Here is a 13,776-nt window from a genome sequence, read left to right on the forward strand (position 1 = left end):
CAGTGCCCCGGCCCCGCCCCGGGGCTGGGCTCCGCCCGGACCCCGGGCACCCCCGCCCGACGGCGCCGGGCCCGCGCCGGACGTCCTGCGGCTGCCGCCGGGCTGCCCCGGCCCGGCCGCTCCTCTGCAGGCTCCGGCTGGAGCAGCGCTCGCCTCTCCGCCAGCACGGACGGGCTCCGTCCTCACGGAGGATGCGGCTCTGTCGCCGTGCGGGTGGGGGACCGTCGGCTAAAAGCAGCGGCAGCCTGAGCTCGAGAGTAAGCGGGGCCCACACGGACCGCAGGTGGTGATGCTGGTCACTAATGACACCGCACTGACCAGGCACAGCGAGCCTCAGCACTTTGTTTAACCCAACTTCCAACTGCTGTAAGCCATCCTGCCTCTTGAAATGAACAAAATGCATTATGCTGAAGACTCTTGTGCTGCAGATAAGTGATAAATATTTTCTTATCTATGTGAAAAGTGGATGCCACTTCACCATAGTGAAACTTATTGTTCCATGGGAAAATTTGAGTCTGAAACTTTAGAAAGCTTTCTGCAATCAAATTATGAACACATGGCCAGCAGCCCAAAGGTGTGCCATCAAATGAGTGAGATCAAATTTAGGACATCATTGGAAAGCAGGTGTTAGTCAGGACCCTCTCATCAGCCACGATGGAGGTCTTTTAAAGTAACTGGTAATCAAAGCCCAAAGGTATCAGCATTTGCAGTAAAACAGGATGCAAATTTGGCTCAGTGCATCCTGTGATTCTTTTATGTAGCAAATGGCAGCTGAGTGTTCCCTTCTACTTCACATGAGCTACAGCAAGCACCAGAACTCCCTGAGGATGTGCCACCAACAGACTTGTACCAAAGGGCACATCCCCAATGAAAGACACACCTTTGTTCCATCACCCCACTGCATCTGGAGCGGACTGGAACCAGTGGTTTTGTTTCCATCCACATAACCACAGATGTTTCTCCATCCAATCCATTAAGAAAGGTATCAATGTACAAGAATCAGCATTTTATTATTAACATTGGTTAATATCAAATATATCAAAACACACAAGTTCTCTGCAATGGGCACATACAGGAAAATGACTCATGAATATTTTAATTCCTACCTGACATGGGTTTATTCCATAATGCATTAAGTTTTATTCTTTACAGACAACATCTTGAACCAAAAGATGCATGTTGGAGAACAGAGTTACTAAACTGTTCTTTCAGTCAGTAATGATAATAATCAGTAATCCTTTAATAAGAGGCACACAGTTCAAAATTTTCACCTAACGGGCAAGCAAGTTTTTCCTCTCAGCCAATTCCTAGTTCTTCCCTGACAGGAATTTATACATCTTTGTTTCATCTCTTGTTATCACGTTTCCTCTTACTCATCCCTCCTCTGGGAAATAAACATGGTACACACATGTTAAAACACCATGCAGATGGTAATTGTTGCTTTGGAAGCCAATCAGCCCCATCCCAGTGCACAGTGCTGTGATTCTGCCAGTCCAGCATTTACTGGGGAGCTTTACCTGAAGCCCAGAGCACCTCAAGGTCCATCAGAAGTTTTACATCTGAACTGAACTAAGTGTCCTCAGAAGTCTGTGGGCAGCATTGTGCCAGGTAATGCTGTGTCTCAGGCAAAAGCTTAGCAAGTTTAGTATTCCTTCTTCATCTGTTAGGACTAAGCATTATTTCTATGCCTAACCTAGAAATTGGAAAAGAAGAAACAGAGAATGTAGCTGGGGATGAAGCTAGCCTTAAAAAGTGTTAATAACTTAGTTCAGGAGTTTTTCTGATACTTTCCTTGAGTCAGACAGCTGGATGGACTAGAACATGACTAATTGTGCAGATTCTCATGCATTCACAGCAGTCACTTCAATCTTACAAAGTTACTTTTATTTGAAAATTATACATCTTCAACCATTTATTCCATTATTGAGATTTTTCTTAATAAAAAAATCCGCTCTCCATAAAAAAGCTGTCATTAACAAAGTCATTTTCTCTTGCTTTTCACCTCATTTTCTGATAGGAGGTAGAAGGAACAGCACGTTTAGCAGAGCCATTGTCTTCATCATTGTCATGGGGACGCTTTCTCGTTGTGGTTGGCTGGAAGAAAAACACAGGAGGCTCAGGAAACCAGGTAAGGCAGAACCTGACTTTCTGCTTGCTCCAGAACTACGGGTGTTGGACAGTGTGACCAAAAACTAACCCATGTTTCTCTCCCAAGATCAATCTAATTATATTTGATGGTTCTCATATAAGACATTGCTCCCAGCTTGAAACACCTACTGTTCACAATTTTCCTAATTAGCATCTGGTGATGAATGGCACAATGCTGTCCTAACCTTGCACCAGCACGAGAATTTTTACTTGAATACTAAACATTAGTGACTTGAATCCATTGAAAAAAAATACATTCAACAATTTTGTTCTAAATATAGGAATAATCCTTTAAAGCCTAGGCAAGTGTTTCTATCAATTTAAACAAAGTGTTGACAAAACATGGAAATCCATTGTTCAGGAAACAGAACTAACCAGCAGGCTGCCACATACAGCCCAAGGGTACCTTTCTCTAAAGTGTCAAAATTAACTGATTTTTTTTATTAAAGATTACTTCAAAATCTAGTTTCTCTGTGAATCTTCAAATAATTACTGCACATACCATTTTTGATGTTTCTGGTGGGTTCATACTGGTACGTGTGTGAGCAAGGAGCTGTTCAAATGTAGTTTTCATATCCTCATCCTGCAAAAAAACCCAGCATCTAAGTAGTATATAGAATATTTAAGGGAAAAGCAAAGATTATGAAAATCAAAGAGAAGTGAATGGGACATTCAGTGCTAGAGACAATTAGAAATAAAGATCATTGAGGTCCTAAGGATTTCAGCTGTTTTAACTGAGTTTTTTTAGGTGAAGGCAGTGGAGAGGGTCCTTTTCCTAAGCAAAGGAGTATTGCAGTATCTCATTTTTTTATTTAACTATTCTTAAGTCATACAGAAAGCATTTGACCTGAATATGCATTTAATTTTATATGGAATTTTGACTTGTTTTGCTTTTCCAGTTCACCTGATTTGATTGTGGCTGATTTGAATTGATGGATAAGGTAAGAAATATTTTTCCATTGATGTAACAAAGACCTGTGGTTTTTCTTCAGCATGCAACCAAACTAATCTTGCACCATTCCAAAGACTTCAGTGAAGATTTCAGAGGCAGAAACAGCAATAATTGTTTATTTGCCTTTAGAAAATGTTTTATTAAGTAAATACAGGTAAGAAGACATTTCCACTGAGCAGTACTTAGGTTTACACAGCTCAACAAGTTTTAAAGTTCTAGATTTGAGCAAAGAATGGAGTAAACAACTTGTTTTGGAAACACTAATTTGACAGCACTACTAATTTAAATAAATCTGCAGAACATGCTTATTTCTAGTAAAAAATTTAGAAATTTCCTAGTGCCACCAAAATGATCAGAGGGCTAACAGGCATCAGCTGGTCACAGAGACAATAGGGTTTTTCCTGCTGACTTGTAAAGTCGATACTTGCAGAGAACACAAGAGGGAGAGAGGAGCCAGTAACTCCTCACTGCTCACAGGAACAGGACTGGGGAGCTCTTTTGGTGCTATGAGATGTGTGATACCTAAACTGAGCATGCTGGATGCTGGCATTCCAAGCAGGCAGTCTACATCCATCACCTATGAACACCTGACACTCTTAATAACAGCCCCTGCAGAGAAACAGCTCAAAGAACAGCAGCTGAGTGCTAGATTACATCTGGATTTATGGCTATGATGTTTTCTGGAACCTTCTGTCCTGTCTTCAAAATTAAACTTAATGGTAAGAGATGTCCTTACATGGAAAATAGAATCAAGTTAATAACAACCTGAATATATATATTGAAATATCTTAAATTCTTAGCTCATATAAATCAATCATCTATTTCCCCTTCCCCCTTATGCATACCAGCAATTTTTAAAATCAGTGTTGCAGGTTTCTGAATAATTTTTCTGCTCAGATTTGTAATTCAAGTGCAAGAATCTATATCTGATTAACTCACTGTAGATGTTGCACACAAAACTACAGTAAGTAAAACCCATGAATGTCAGGAAATGCTTCCTGATGCCCAGGAGCATAATCAAGACAAGTTAATCACTTTAAAGAGCAATCCACACATGTTTTTTGTCTCAGAACACCATCAGCTGTTGAGCACTGAGGGATACTCCCTTGCTTCCCCCATTTCTTATGCTCTTTACCAAAGCACAGAAATTCTCCTGTTCCCAGTGGGGAACAGGAATAGCCTTGTGTTTGGTGTGAATAAACAGAACCTGTTGCATGGCTCAGATTTAGGCTGGGTGACATTTTTCAGCCTCTTCAAGCAAAAATATTCAAGAAAGCTCATAGGTTCAGTGGGTAGCTCTGCCAAAATTAAGAAAAGACGACCTAAAGACTATTCCTCTCAAACCTAGACTGTAACAGGAGGCAGGGAAACCATCACTTCCTACTCAGAGGGTTCCCAAACCAGGGACATTTATTCCTGCACAGCAGAGTAAGAACAAACTAGTATTGGATGCTTGCCAGAAACAAACTGCACTGCCTGCCCACACAAACATCTGAGGAGATGGGGCTCTGTTCCAATGCTCAGAAGGAGAGGTCCATCCTACCAGAACCACAGTCAGACCTGGGCTCTAACAAACACATCTTGATCTCACACGTGAAAGAGTTCTGGGAAGAGGTGTCTCAGAAGGGATGCAGAAGCTGCTCATTGTATTGACAAAAGGTATTCAGGAGATTACTCCATGCTGCTTTTGCAGTCTCTACAGGGACTAAATCTCTGAAAACACAAGATATGAACAAGTTATCCTCAAACAACTCAGCTTTCACTTAAAACCCAATTCCTACCTGCAGCCAAGGATGCTCTAAGGCCTCCTCTGTGGTAAGACGTTTGCTTGGATCCACCACTAAGAGCTTCTTCACCAGATCCAGAGCTAAGACAATAAAATAAGCTGGTTGGCATGTGATCAATACACTCATTACCTGAAATATACCTACACCAAAACCATGTGTGACAACGTGCCTTACACCCCTTCAGAGCAATGCACACAAGTGCAGGCTGGGCAGATCCCTTTTGGTTTTGCTATGCATGGGGAGGGCTGCAGACTGCAACCATCTTTCATCTTTCCCTCACTCTTTCATCTTTCCTTCACATATACACAACTCAGCAATTCTCAGTATACCAGAATTACCCAGAGATATATTTAGCATATACACAGTTTATGTTCTGAGCACGCACAGGAGGCTCAGCACTTCCCTAAAAGCTTCAGTATTACTGTGGAAAAGCAAAGACAGCTTAATTTATCCTGGTTTACAGTGTCTTGGAAAGCAGATTATCCATCTGGGAAAGTGGGAGAGGAGAGACAGGACATACACATGTATGCTTAACATAAAGTTTCATCTTCTTAGGAAGCTGCTTAGTAGACACTGTGAAAAATAGGGCATTTATGTTGTATTTTATTACTCCAAATCTCCCATAAAGGAATTTCAGCAAGATTTACTTTTCATTTGATCAGATTATTCTGAATATATACAAGTAGGACTATGGAAATTATGTTAAGATTGTACATTCTCATGAATGTCTGATTAAATATTGAATAAGCTCCAAACTATCCAGGAAGGAGTTATATTTGATAAGTTTATTAGACAAAGGATGACCACATCATTTATAAGAAACTCCTCTGCACATATAAAGAAGCGTCCAAGGTAAATACTACAATTATTTTGTGCATATAAAATGTCCTGAAAAACTAAAAGCACACAGACAGTAATTATCATTTTAGTTTGCTATGCAAAAACTCAGTTTCACAGACTACTTCACTTACAGTGGGCCAAACATAATAGATGATTCCTCAAATGTGACTGACACTTTCAGCTCAAAGACTAGCACCATGAAAGGACTCTCTTGGAACGTTTGTTTTTTGGAATTCTAACTCGTATTCCTTAAATTCCTGGTATTTTTGGTGCAACACTTGAAGAATCTTTAGGCAAAGTCTGTAGACCAGCTTGATAAAGTCAGAAGAAAAAGTGAAAAGTGGAGAAATAGATGTATGTGCCCACAAACTCTATGCTTGTGTGGTTAATTATGCTTAATACTACTAAGAAATCTCTTCAATAATAAAGTATGTTCTCATTCTAATGCTTTCACTACGAACTTAAAAATTAAACATATTAACACACAGTGTTAACACACAGCTGAAAGGAGGATAAAGGAAAACAAAAACTACAAGAAAAGAGGTAGATATTTTGCTACCCACTGTGCTGGAGTCATACCCATGTCTGACACATGCTTCCACTCTTTTGGAATAAATGTGTATTTTCCACGAGTGATTTGATCCCTCAGAGAGAGTTGAGTGTTTTGCTCATTGAATGGTGGATATCCACACAAGCTGTATAAAAGAAAAGAAGTTAAATAGCACTGAATATCTCACAGCAAATGAAACACTGAAATCACACATTTTAAGGCATCTGCTATGGTAGTGTTTTTATACTTGTAGAGTTTTAAACTTTCACTTCCTCAGACAGACACTGAAGTTGCCAAGTCTCAAGCCAGGTATGTCAAAGACTGCCCAGTGAAGGTACAGCTCCACAATATCTTACCATACAAAAAGAATAACTCCTAAACTCCAGCAGTCCACAGCTCGGCTGTATCCAGCAGTCCCAAGTGAATTTAGAACCTCAGGAGCAAGATACATGGGAGTACCACATAATGTTTTCATAAGAGAAGCTTCTCCAAGAATCTTGGATTGTCCAAAATCTGTAATCTTGCATTTAAAAATGGTAACACCACATTACATATTAGGATGGAGTGTACTAGAACACATCACATTGTAGACATAAATCAGGAGGTAGCATTAAGTTTCTTCCTTCCAAGCCAGTTCCAGTACATGACTATGAATAGAAGTCACCCCAAACATTATTGAAAATGGGAGAGGAGGAAGAGGGAGAAATATGACAAAGAATCACACTTTACACTAGCAAAAACACTCTAAGATATGCATATAAATGGATAACTACAGAATAAAGGTATTGTAGCCTATTAGAGGAGTTTTTGTGAAAAATAAGCATTTCAGCATGCAAATATAGTCAATGGTTTCTCAACACAAAAGAAAATACACAACCCTAATCCCCCCCAAAAAAAACCAAAAGAAAAAAAATCACTGTCACCACACAGCCTGGATATTTGTGGGAATGCTGCCTGTAATTCAAGAATTTAGATTTTATTGGGGAAAAAATAATTGACATTTGAAAATAGATGTGTAGTGTATGGATTGAAATATCCATAAAAGTAAAATTATAATTATTAAAAAAAAGTCTATGTTTCAAGTTACTTCATGGTTTGTGTGACTAATTCCATAATATCTTTTTGGCTGTGTTTAATGAAATATCAAGAAGAATGTGAAGAAACACTCCCAAATTTCTCCATTAACAAGAAATGCAGTTTTCCTTACCTTTACAAGACATATCTCTTCAGAAGATGAAAGCAGCACATTTTCTGGCTTTAGATCTCGGTGTATAATTCCATTGTCATGAAGATACTAAATATACACAGATGGACAATTAAGGAAAAACAGATTATTAACTTATTTTAAAATGTAAGCTTTCCATTTTTTCTCATGGCAATGGCAGGATAACTGAAAGCTGTGTAAGAGGAGGGCAAACATTTAAAGCTTCCTAACATGGGACTGTCCCTTAAAAAAACAAAGCAAAATGAAAACAAATCAAAACAAAAAAACCCACATCAAAACACCATCACAAAGAAACAAAAAAGCACCTTAGAAATCATTATGCTTCAAATGTCAAATCTCATGCAAGCACAGTGTGCAGACCCATGTTCTCTGTCACCTTTGTAGGAATTCTGCTTTTCTGTCTCTCTCTTGTTAAATCAACTTGTTAAGAACACTGTGCTGATTGCTTACATGGGTTTCAGCAATGACAAGTGCCAGAAAAACTCATCTTAGTGACTTTTTTTTGGGTAGAATTCACGATTATGTACCTTTACTGCCAGCAGCATCTGATAAAAGTACAACTTGCAGATTTCTTCTTTCATCTTGACTGGCCTTGACACTCTGTGATACAATTCTCCTCCTTCCATCCTAAAACAAATGCAGGCTAACAAACCAACATGTAACTTCCAAAAGATTCATCTCATTACACAAGACTAAGACCAAAACATTTGGCTATTCTGGCTACAGGGAAATAATTTATTTCTGAAAATGAGTGAACATCCTAAACACAGCACATGCATGGCTGAGTTAGGGTCAATCTCATGAGTCTGCACTGGGAGCTGTTACATGATTTTTGATCAGACCCCTCTGACAAGTTCAAAAATAAAATAAAATAAATTAAAAAATAAAATAAAATAAAATAAAATAAAATAAAATAAAATAAAATAAAATAAATAAAATAAAATAGCAGCAATCCACAACAGCAGCAGAGCAAACAATGCCCAGGCCTTGAGTGCCTATAAACACAGAAGGATGATTTCTCCTGGTTATACTAGCTCCTAATCTTACAAAGGTTTTACAGAAAAGGCAGACCAGCAAAAGGAAAACAAAATAAAAAAGCAAAACCTCCATAGTTCATTGTGGCTATAAAAAAAAATTTTGTTTTATGCATTTACTTTCAAACAGGTTACTTACAGTTCCAAAACAATGTAGTAATCCTCTGCTTCAAAGAAATTTTTAATCTTGATTAAGCAAGGCTAACAGAAAAGGAAACACAAACAGAGGCACACAAAATAGAATAATTTGTAAAAAGAAATCCTGAAGTTCTTATTTCAATATTTCAAACCAGGTCACTTAAGCTAACACTTAACACAAGTGACTTGCAAGTACCTCAGACCACACCCTCAATATTTTATCTATTTTACATGCAGAGGAAAGAGGGGATAAAAAAATCAAGAAATTGCCAGTGAAAACTAGTCTTTGTACTCAGTTCTTTTGCAGCATTTACAAAAACTTGAATCAAAGAAAAATTTCTGCAGTAGTGCCTCAGGTTAAAATTTCTCCTGTGATGTTTCTTCTCAAATTTATATCTAAGTTATCCAAAGGTTTAAAATCTCAAATCTGCTAGGATATAATACACTTAAAAGAAGAAAAAAAGACCCATTCAATAATTTACAAGGGAAATTATATATCCCTTTTACACATTTCTGAATGGATAAAATTGCTCTTTCATTACTACACTAAGTTCAGTAAACTAAACAAGTACATACAGGAGGGAGCAAAAAATAATAAAAATGTACAGTAATACTCACATGATCTATTTTCTTCAAAATTTCAATTTCTGTATTGATATTAAAACCTGGGTTCTATTAAAAGAATCAAATACCATATTGGGTAAGACAGAGCTGTTCTGGAATAAGACATATGAGAAATAAGAGACAATACCAGGAAAGACATAATTCCATGCCTTTTGCTACTCTAAGTGACCATAACATACAATTTTTTTCCATAAAATGATCAGATACCTTCAGTGAATTAAATAAACAGTGTGCTGTCACTATCTGAAGCAAGATATTGCTCCAGTCATGAAATTTCACTGCAGGTTAGAAATCCTCAAATAACTTCCAAATTAAAAAAAAAATAATTGTTTTTGCTCATATACTTGTATTTAAACAGCTTTTCTCCCTCCAAGATGCTTTGCAGATGGGCCAACCTAACATTACATGCTACTATTTTGCAAGATAACATAAACAGATTCTCTAACCCGTGGCTTAGGCTCAGCTAATGAAATCAGCTCAGCAGGGATTTTTTGCTCTTCTTCCAATCCAAATCAATCTTGGAACACACAACTTAACCCATACACAACATTCCAGATACACTCCTGTGTCTGTTTTGGGGAATGCCATGTATCAGTAATTATAATTCACAACAGCATCTTGAGCCAGTTGTCTTTGTAATTCTCCAAATTGTGTCTTCTGCCATTAGACCTTCCCTAAAGGCTTCATACAATTTTCTTCAAATATATTATGATGGAGCATTCAACAGAATTAGCCTAGTTGGCACATTTTTGGTCAAGACTGTGCTGGTTGTGATGTGTCTCCCTGATGCATTTCAGGACATAAACCAAACCCTGCAAGACTCCACACCACCCATTGGATAAATCCCATTAAAAGTCCTGAATGGTGAACCTAATGAAATGTAGTCAAGGAATAAAAGCAAAAAATTCTGTGCATCATACAACATCAAAAAGCATTTTTAAATTAAATGCTGAAGACATTAAGTAAGAAAATCCTCATTTGAAGACAGCTGAGGAGTCTGAGAAGTTACCAAATATTCCAGGACCACTGCAAGGTAGCCAAGACAGACAGACAGACAGCAATACTTACTTCTTCATTCAAGCCACTTGCCACAAACTTCCGTTTATTGATGATTTTCACTGCAACTTTGTTACAGGTGCTCTTCTCAAATGCCAGTTTGACTTCTCCACAGGCACCACTACAACAGGAACACAGCTCTGTCAAAAATCTGTGTAACAAGTGCAGGCAAATGAAAGCATAAATTGGAGCTGGGCTGCTTTCTAACTTTCTGAATAAGGATGCTTACCTTCCCAAAGTCTTTGACATAATATATTTCTCTCTGAATTCTTTAGGAAACATCATCTGATCATCCACCGTAAGATCAGAAAATACAAACACTGGGAAGACAAGTGGACATCATTTTCCCATTATTAGGTTTAAATTTTTTATTAGAACAAACAGCTATGTTTTGTGAGCTTTTATAGTCAACAATATAACTGAGAAAATAGTGCCTGCTAGAGGAAAAACTAAATATATGCTATAAATTATACCAGCTATGGGTTAGCAAGGTGATCTTATTGCTAAAAAATTGCATTTTGGAATTAAATTCACAACAGTCTTTAAGTAATGAATTACATTTAAGGACAAAAGGAGCAAAAATTTCAATGTTCCAGCAAAGATAAAAGAGATCTAGTTAGGTATCTGGAGCTTTTTTTTCAACTTTTCTTGAATAACCTGTTTACCCTGTTCCCACCATCATATGCACAGCTACTGAAGCCCAAAAGGGTTTCACAAACAGGAAAAAAACCTATAAAAGTTTATATTCTAGTAAGGTGCTGCCTGATCCAGATTTCTTTAAGCTTTCTTTTTCAGGTTTTTTCCTAGGGTTGACATGGATAATTTTCATGTGAGTACTAAAACACCTATTAATGAGATGTGCTCATGAAGCAGCTCAGCTCCCAAGAAACACAATCAAATCAATGCAGAAACAACCTCCTGGTCAATACATAAAAAATCTATTTAAGTTAAAGCACATTTTACCCTTATTGGTCAGTACAGACAGTGCAATTTCAGAGTTGTGTGTCAGTGGGAGCCTCCTCCCTCTTCCAACGAGCTCTCTATTAACAAATGTTCCATTTGCACTGTGGTCTTCAATGTAGGCAACATAGGAATTTCTTGGACCCATTTCCTCAAAGAGAAAAAAAATGGGGAAGATGACAGTAAAGAACAAATGACTTTACAATAAAGACATGATACACTAGAAATTTACTATTGTTGACTCAAGAAATGAGACCGAGTTTATTTCATAAACCACATGAATGGGGTATTGCCAAGTCACATTCAAGGAGTTAACCCTGAAGATACTTAGATTTCTTTAGGATCTCTGCCTCAAAGTCTCTTTTTAAATTACACCAAAATAGACAGAATTAACATTTTTAGCACTTACCCTGAAAATTCGGAAGTGCTTCTTGCTATAGTTTTGGTAGAAGCCAGTCTCAGACAATCCCAGCTTAGAAAAACTGTAATCACAGCTTTTGTCCCTCCCAAACCAGTACTCCTCATTGACACAGTCTGCAGAGGAGGGGAAGGTACAGCAGAGAGAGAAGACAATGTTGCAGGAAGTTAATAACTATGGCAATACAGAATGATTCCAAATGGTAATGGATAGGATAACAGAGACAAGATTCTTCCCAAAGAAAGTTTAACTCATACAAAGCACTACACCTTGTCAAATTCTTTATTAATTTTACCCTCTTCAGCAGTGTTATTTTTCAGTTCACCATCAGCAATATAGAGACATATAACTAAATAAAATAGATTATAATTTTTTTTAATTAAGCATGTAACAAAGGATATGAACACCCCAGAATTTCTGTGAGTCTATGGCAGCTGTATATCTGAGAACTCAGTGTAAACACTGGGATGTAGTATGAAAAAAAAACATTATAGCAAAAAGTTCCATACCTAAATTTGCTTGTACCTAACTTGAAAATGAAAAGACACTGCTCTTCAACAAGCTGCTCAGAACTTTTCTGAGATCCTACAAAGAAACCAAGAGATTTATTACAGTATGCACCTACCACAGTTGCTGAAACCTTTTCCAAGTGCAAAGAGTCGGCCCCAAGGCTGAGGAACCAGCTCTTCAGATTCCTGGTCCTCAGGGATGGAGGGAAGCTCCTGAGTGGGAACAGTGTCCAAGGAACTGACAGTGCCAGAACTTAAGGAAGACTGACTAGTGCTCTGTGAGCCACTGGAAGAACTGGTCCCACTCTGAGGCTGCTGGGCACTCTGAGACTGCTGTGCTTCACTTCCAGTCTCTCGAGACATGTTGGCTTTAAAAGAGAATGTTAGAGAATCACAATTACTACAGGAAAGTAAAATTGGCAAGCACTCACACACTGCATTAATAATGTCCAAATCCATTCACAGCCTCAAAGAAGTAAAACTTACAACCAAAGCGTGCATGTCTGGGTTATACGTAAATTCCCAGGAAGTGTGCAAAGCAGGATGGTTTTCCTTTTAAAAGGCAACGTGGGGCGGCCTCTGCTGGTTCTGCAGCAGAACTAACCCTGATTTATTCCCGAATTGCTACCGAGCACTTCAGCGCTCCCACAGGGTCACACAAGCATGGGCTGTGCTCTGACAGAGCATCCCCGCACGGAGCAAGGGACCACGGCTGGTCCCCAAACAAAGAGAAAACCGAAAGGAGTAAGAACTGTAAAATCACATAGGTTTTCTTGAAAGCCTCCGAGAGATTTATCACACCTATGCATAATAAGTGTCCAAATCCTTGCCAGATTCAGACGCTGCCCGACAGCTGCCGGTTAATTTTCAGACTGACTCAATGCAGGAAACAGCCCGGAAATTCACAGCCTCTGGTGCCTCCTTCTCTATTTAAAGGCCGCCCCAGCCCCCCCTATAGCCAGCTTCCCCCAGCACAGCAGTGCCCACGAGCCTTCCAACCTTACCAGCTGTATATGGGGTTTTTAGCTGCTTGCCATACAATTTAATGTATACTTCTCCTTATCCTTTGCTACATTTCATTACGAGCCATAAAACCACGGCAGCTCCCAAGTTCCCGTCCCGTTCCTTACAGGTGTTTACAAACATGGGCGAGGCCCAGAGCTCCGCCCGCAGACAGAACAGACCCACGGAGCCATTGGGGCTGGAAAGCACAGAGACCATCGAGTGCCACCGCACTGCCAAAGCCACCGTGCCCTGTCCCCTGTCCCACATGGCTGCGGGACCCTCCAGGGATGCTGACCCCACCTCTGACCCGTGCAGCCCTTTCCATACCGGCGCTTTCCCTCGTGTCCAAGCTGAACCTGCCTCTGAACGCTCAGACAGCGGAGCCGTGCCTCAGCGGCCGCCTCGCACCGTGCGGCCCTGCCCTCCGGAGCTCTGCTGCCCCGGACCGACACCGGCACCGGCGGCCCCGCGTGGCCAGCGCGTGTGTCCCGGGAGAAGCGGGGCTCGCAGCCCGCGGCGGTGCCGGGCCG

General features: G+C 39.5%; 1 protein-coding gene across 2 annotated transcripts; it reads right to left on the minus strand.

Moving 5' to 3' along the window:
• Positions 1-1,062: 1,062 nt before the first annotated feature.
• Positions 1,063-13,710, minus strand: CHEK2 (checkpoint kinase 2). 2 transcript variants are annotated; one of them, XM_064726813.1, is made up of 16 exons: positions 13,574-13,710; positions 12,358-12,609; positions 11,724-11,848; positions 11,318-11,465; positions 10,584-10,674; positions 10,367-10,475; positions 9,293-9,346; positions 8,676-8,737; positions 8,030-8,129; positions 7,485-7,571; positions 6,634-6,797; positions 6,307-6,422; positions 4,882-4,967; positions 2,651-2,731; positions 2,003-2,094; positions 1,063-1,693 (listed from the first exon to the last, which is right to left on the minus strand). In XM_064726813.1, exons 2-16 carry the CDS (start codon positions 12,602-12,604, stop codon positions 1,657-1,659), a joined length of 1,599 nt encoding a protein of 532 aa, XP_064582883.1. In that variant the 5' UTR covers positions 12,605-12,609; positions 13,574-13,710; the 3' UTR covers positions 1,063-1,656. The 2 variants fall into 2 exon arrangements, 1 of the variants encoding a protein (XP_064582883.1); XR_010442137.1 differs by lacking the exons at positions 1,063-1,693; positions 2,003-2,094 and having other exon boundaries at positions 6,287-6,422.
• Positions 13,711-13,776: the final 66 nt, after the last annotated feature.

The sequence above is a fragment of the Zonotrichia leucophrys genome, chromosome 15 (assembly GCF_028769735.1).
Source record: "Zonotrichia leucophrys gambelii isolate GWCS_2022_RI chromosome 15, RI_Zleu_2.0, whole genome shotgun sequence".
Lineage (NCBI taxonomy): Eukaryota > Metazoa > Chordata > Aves > Passeriformes > Passerellidae > Zonotrichia > Zonotrichia leucophrys.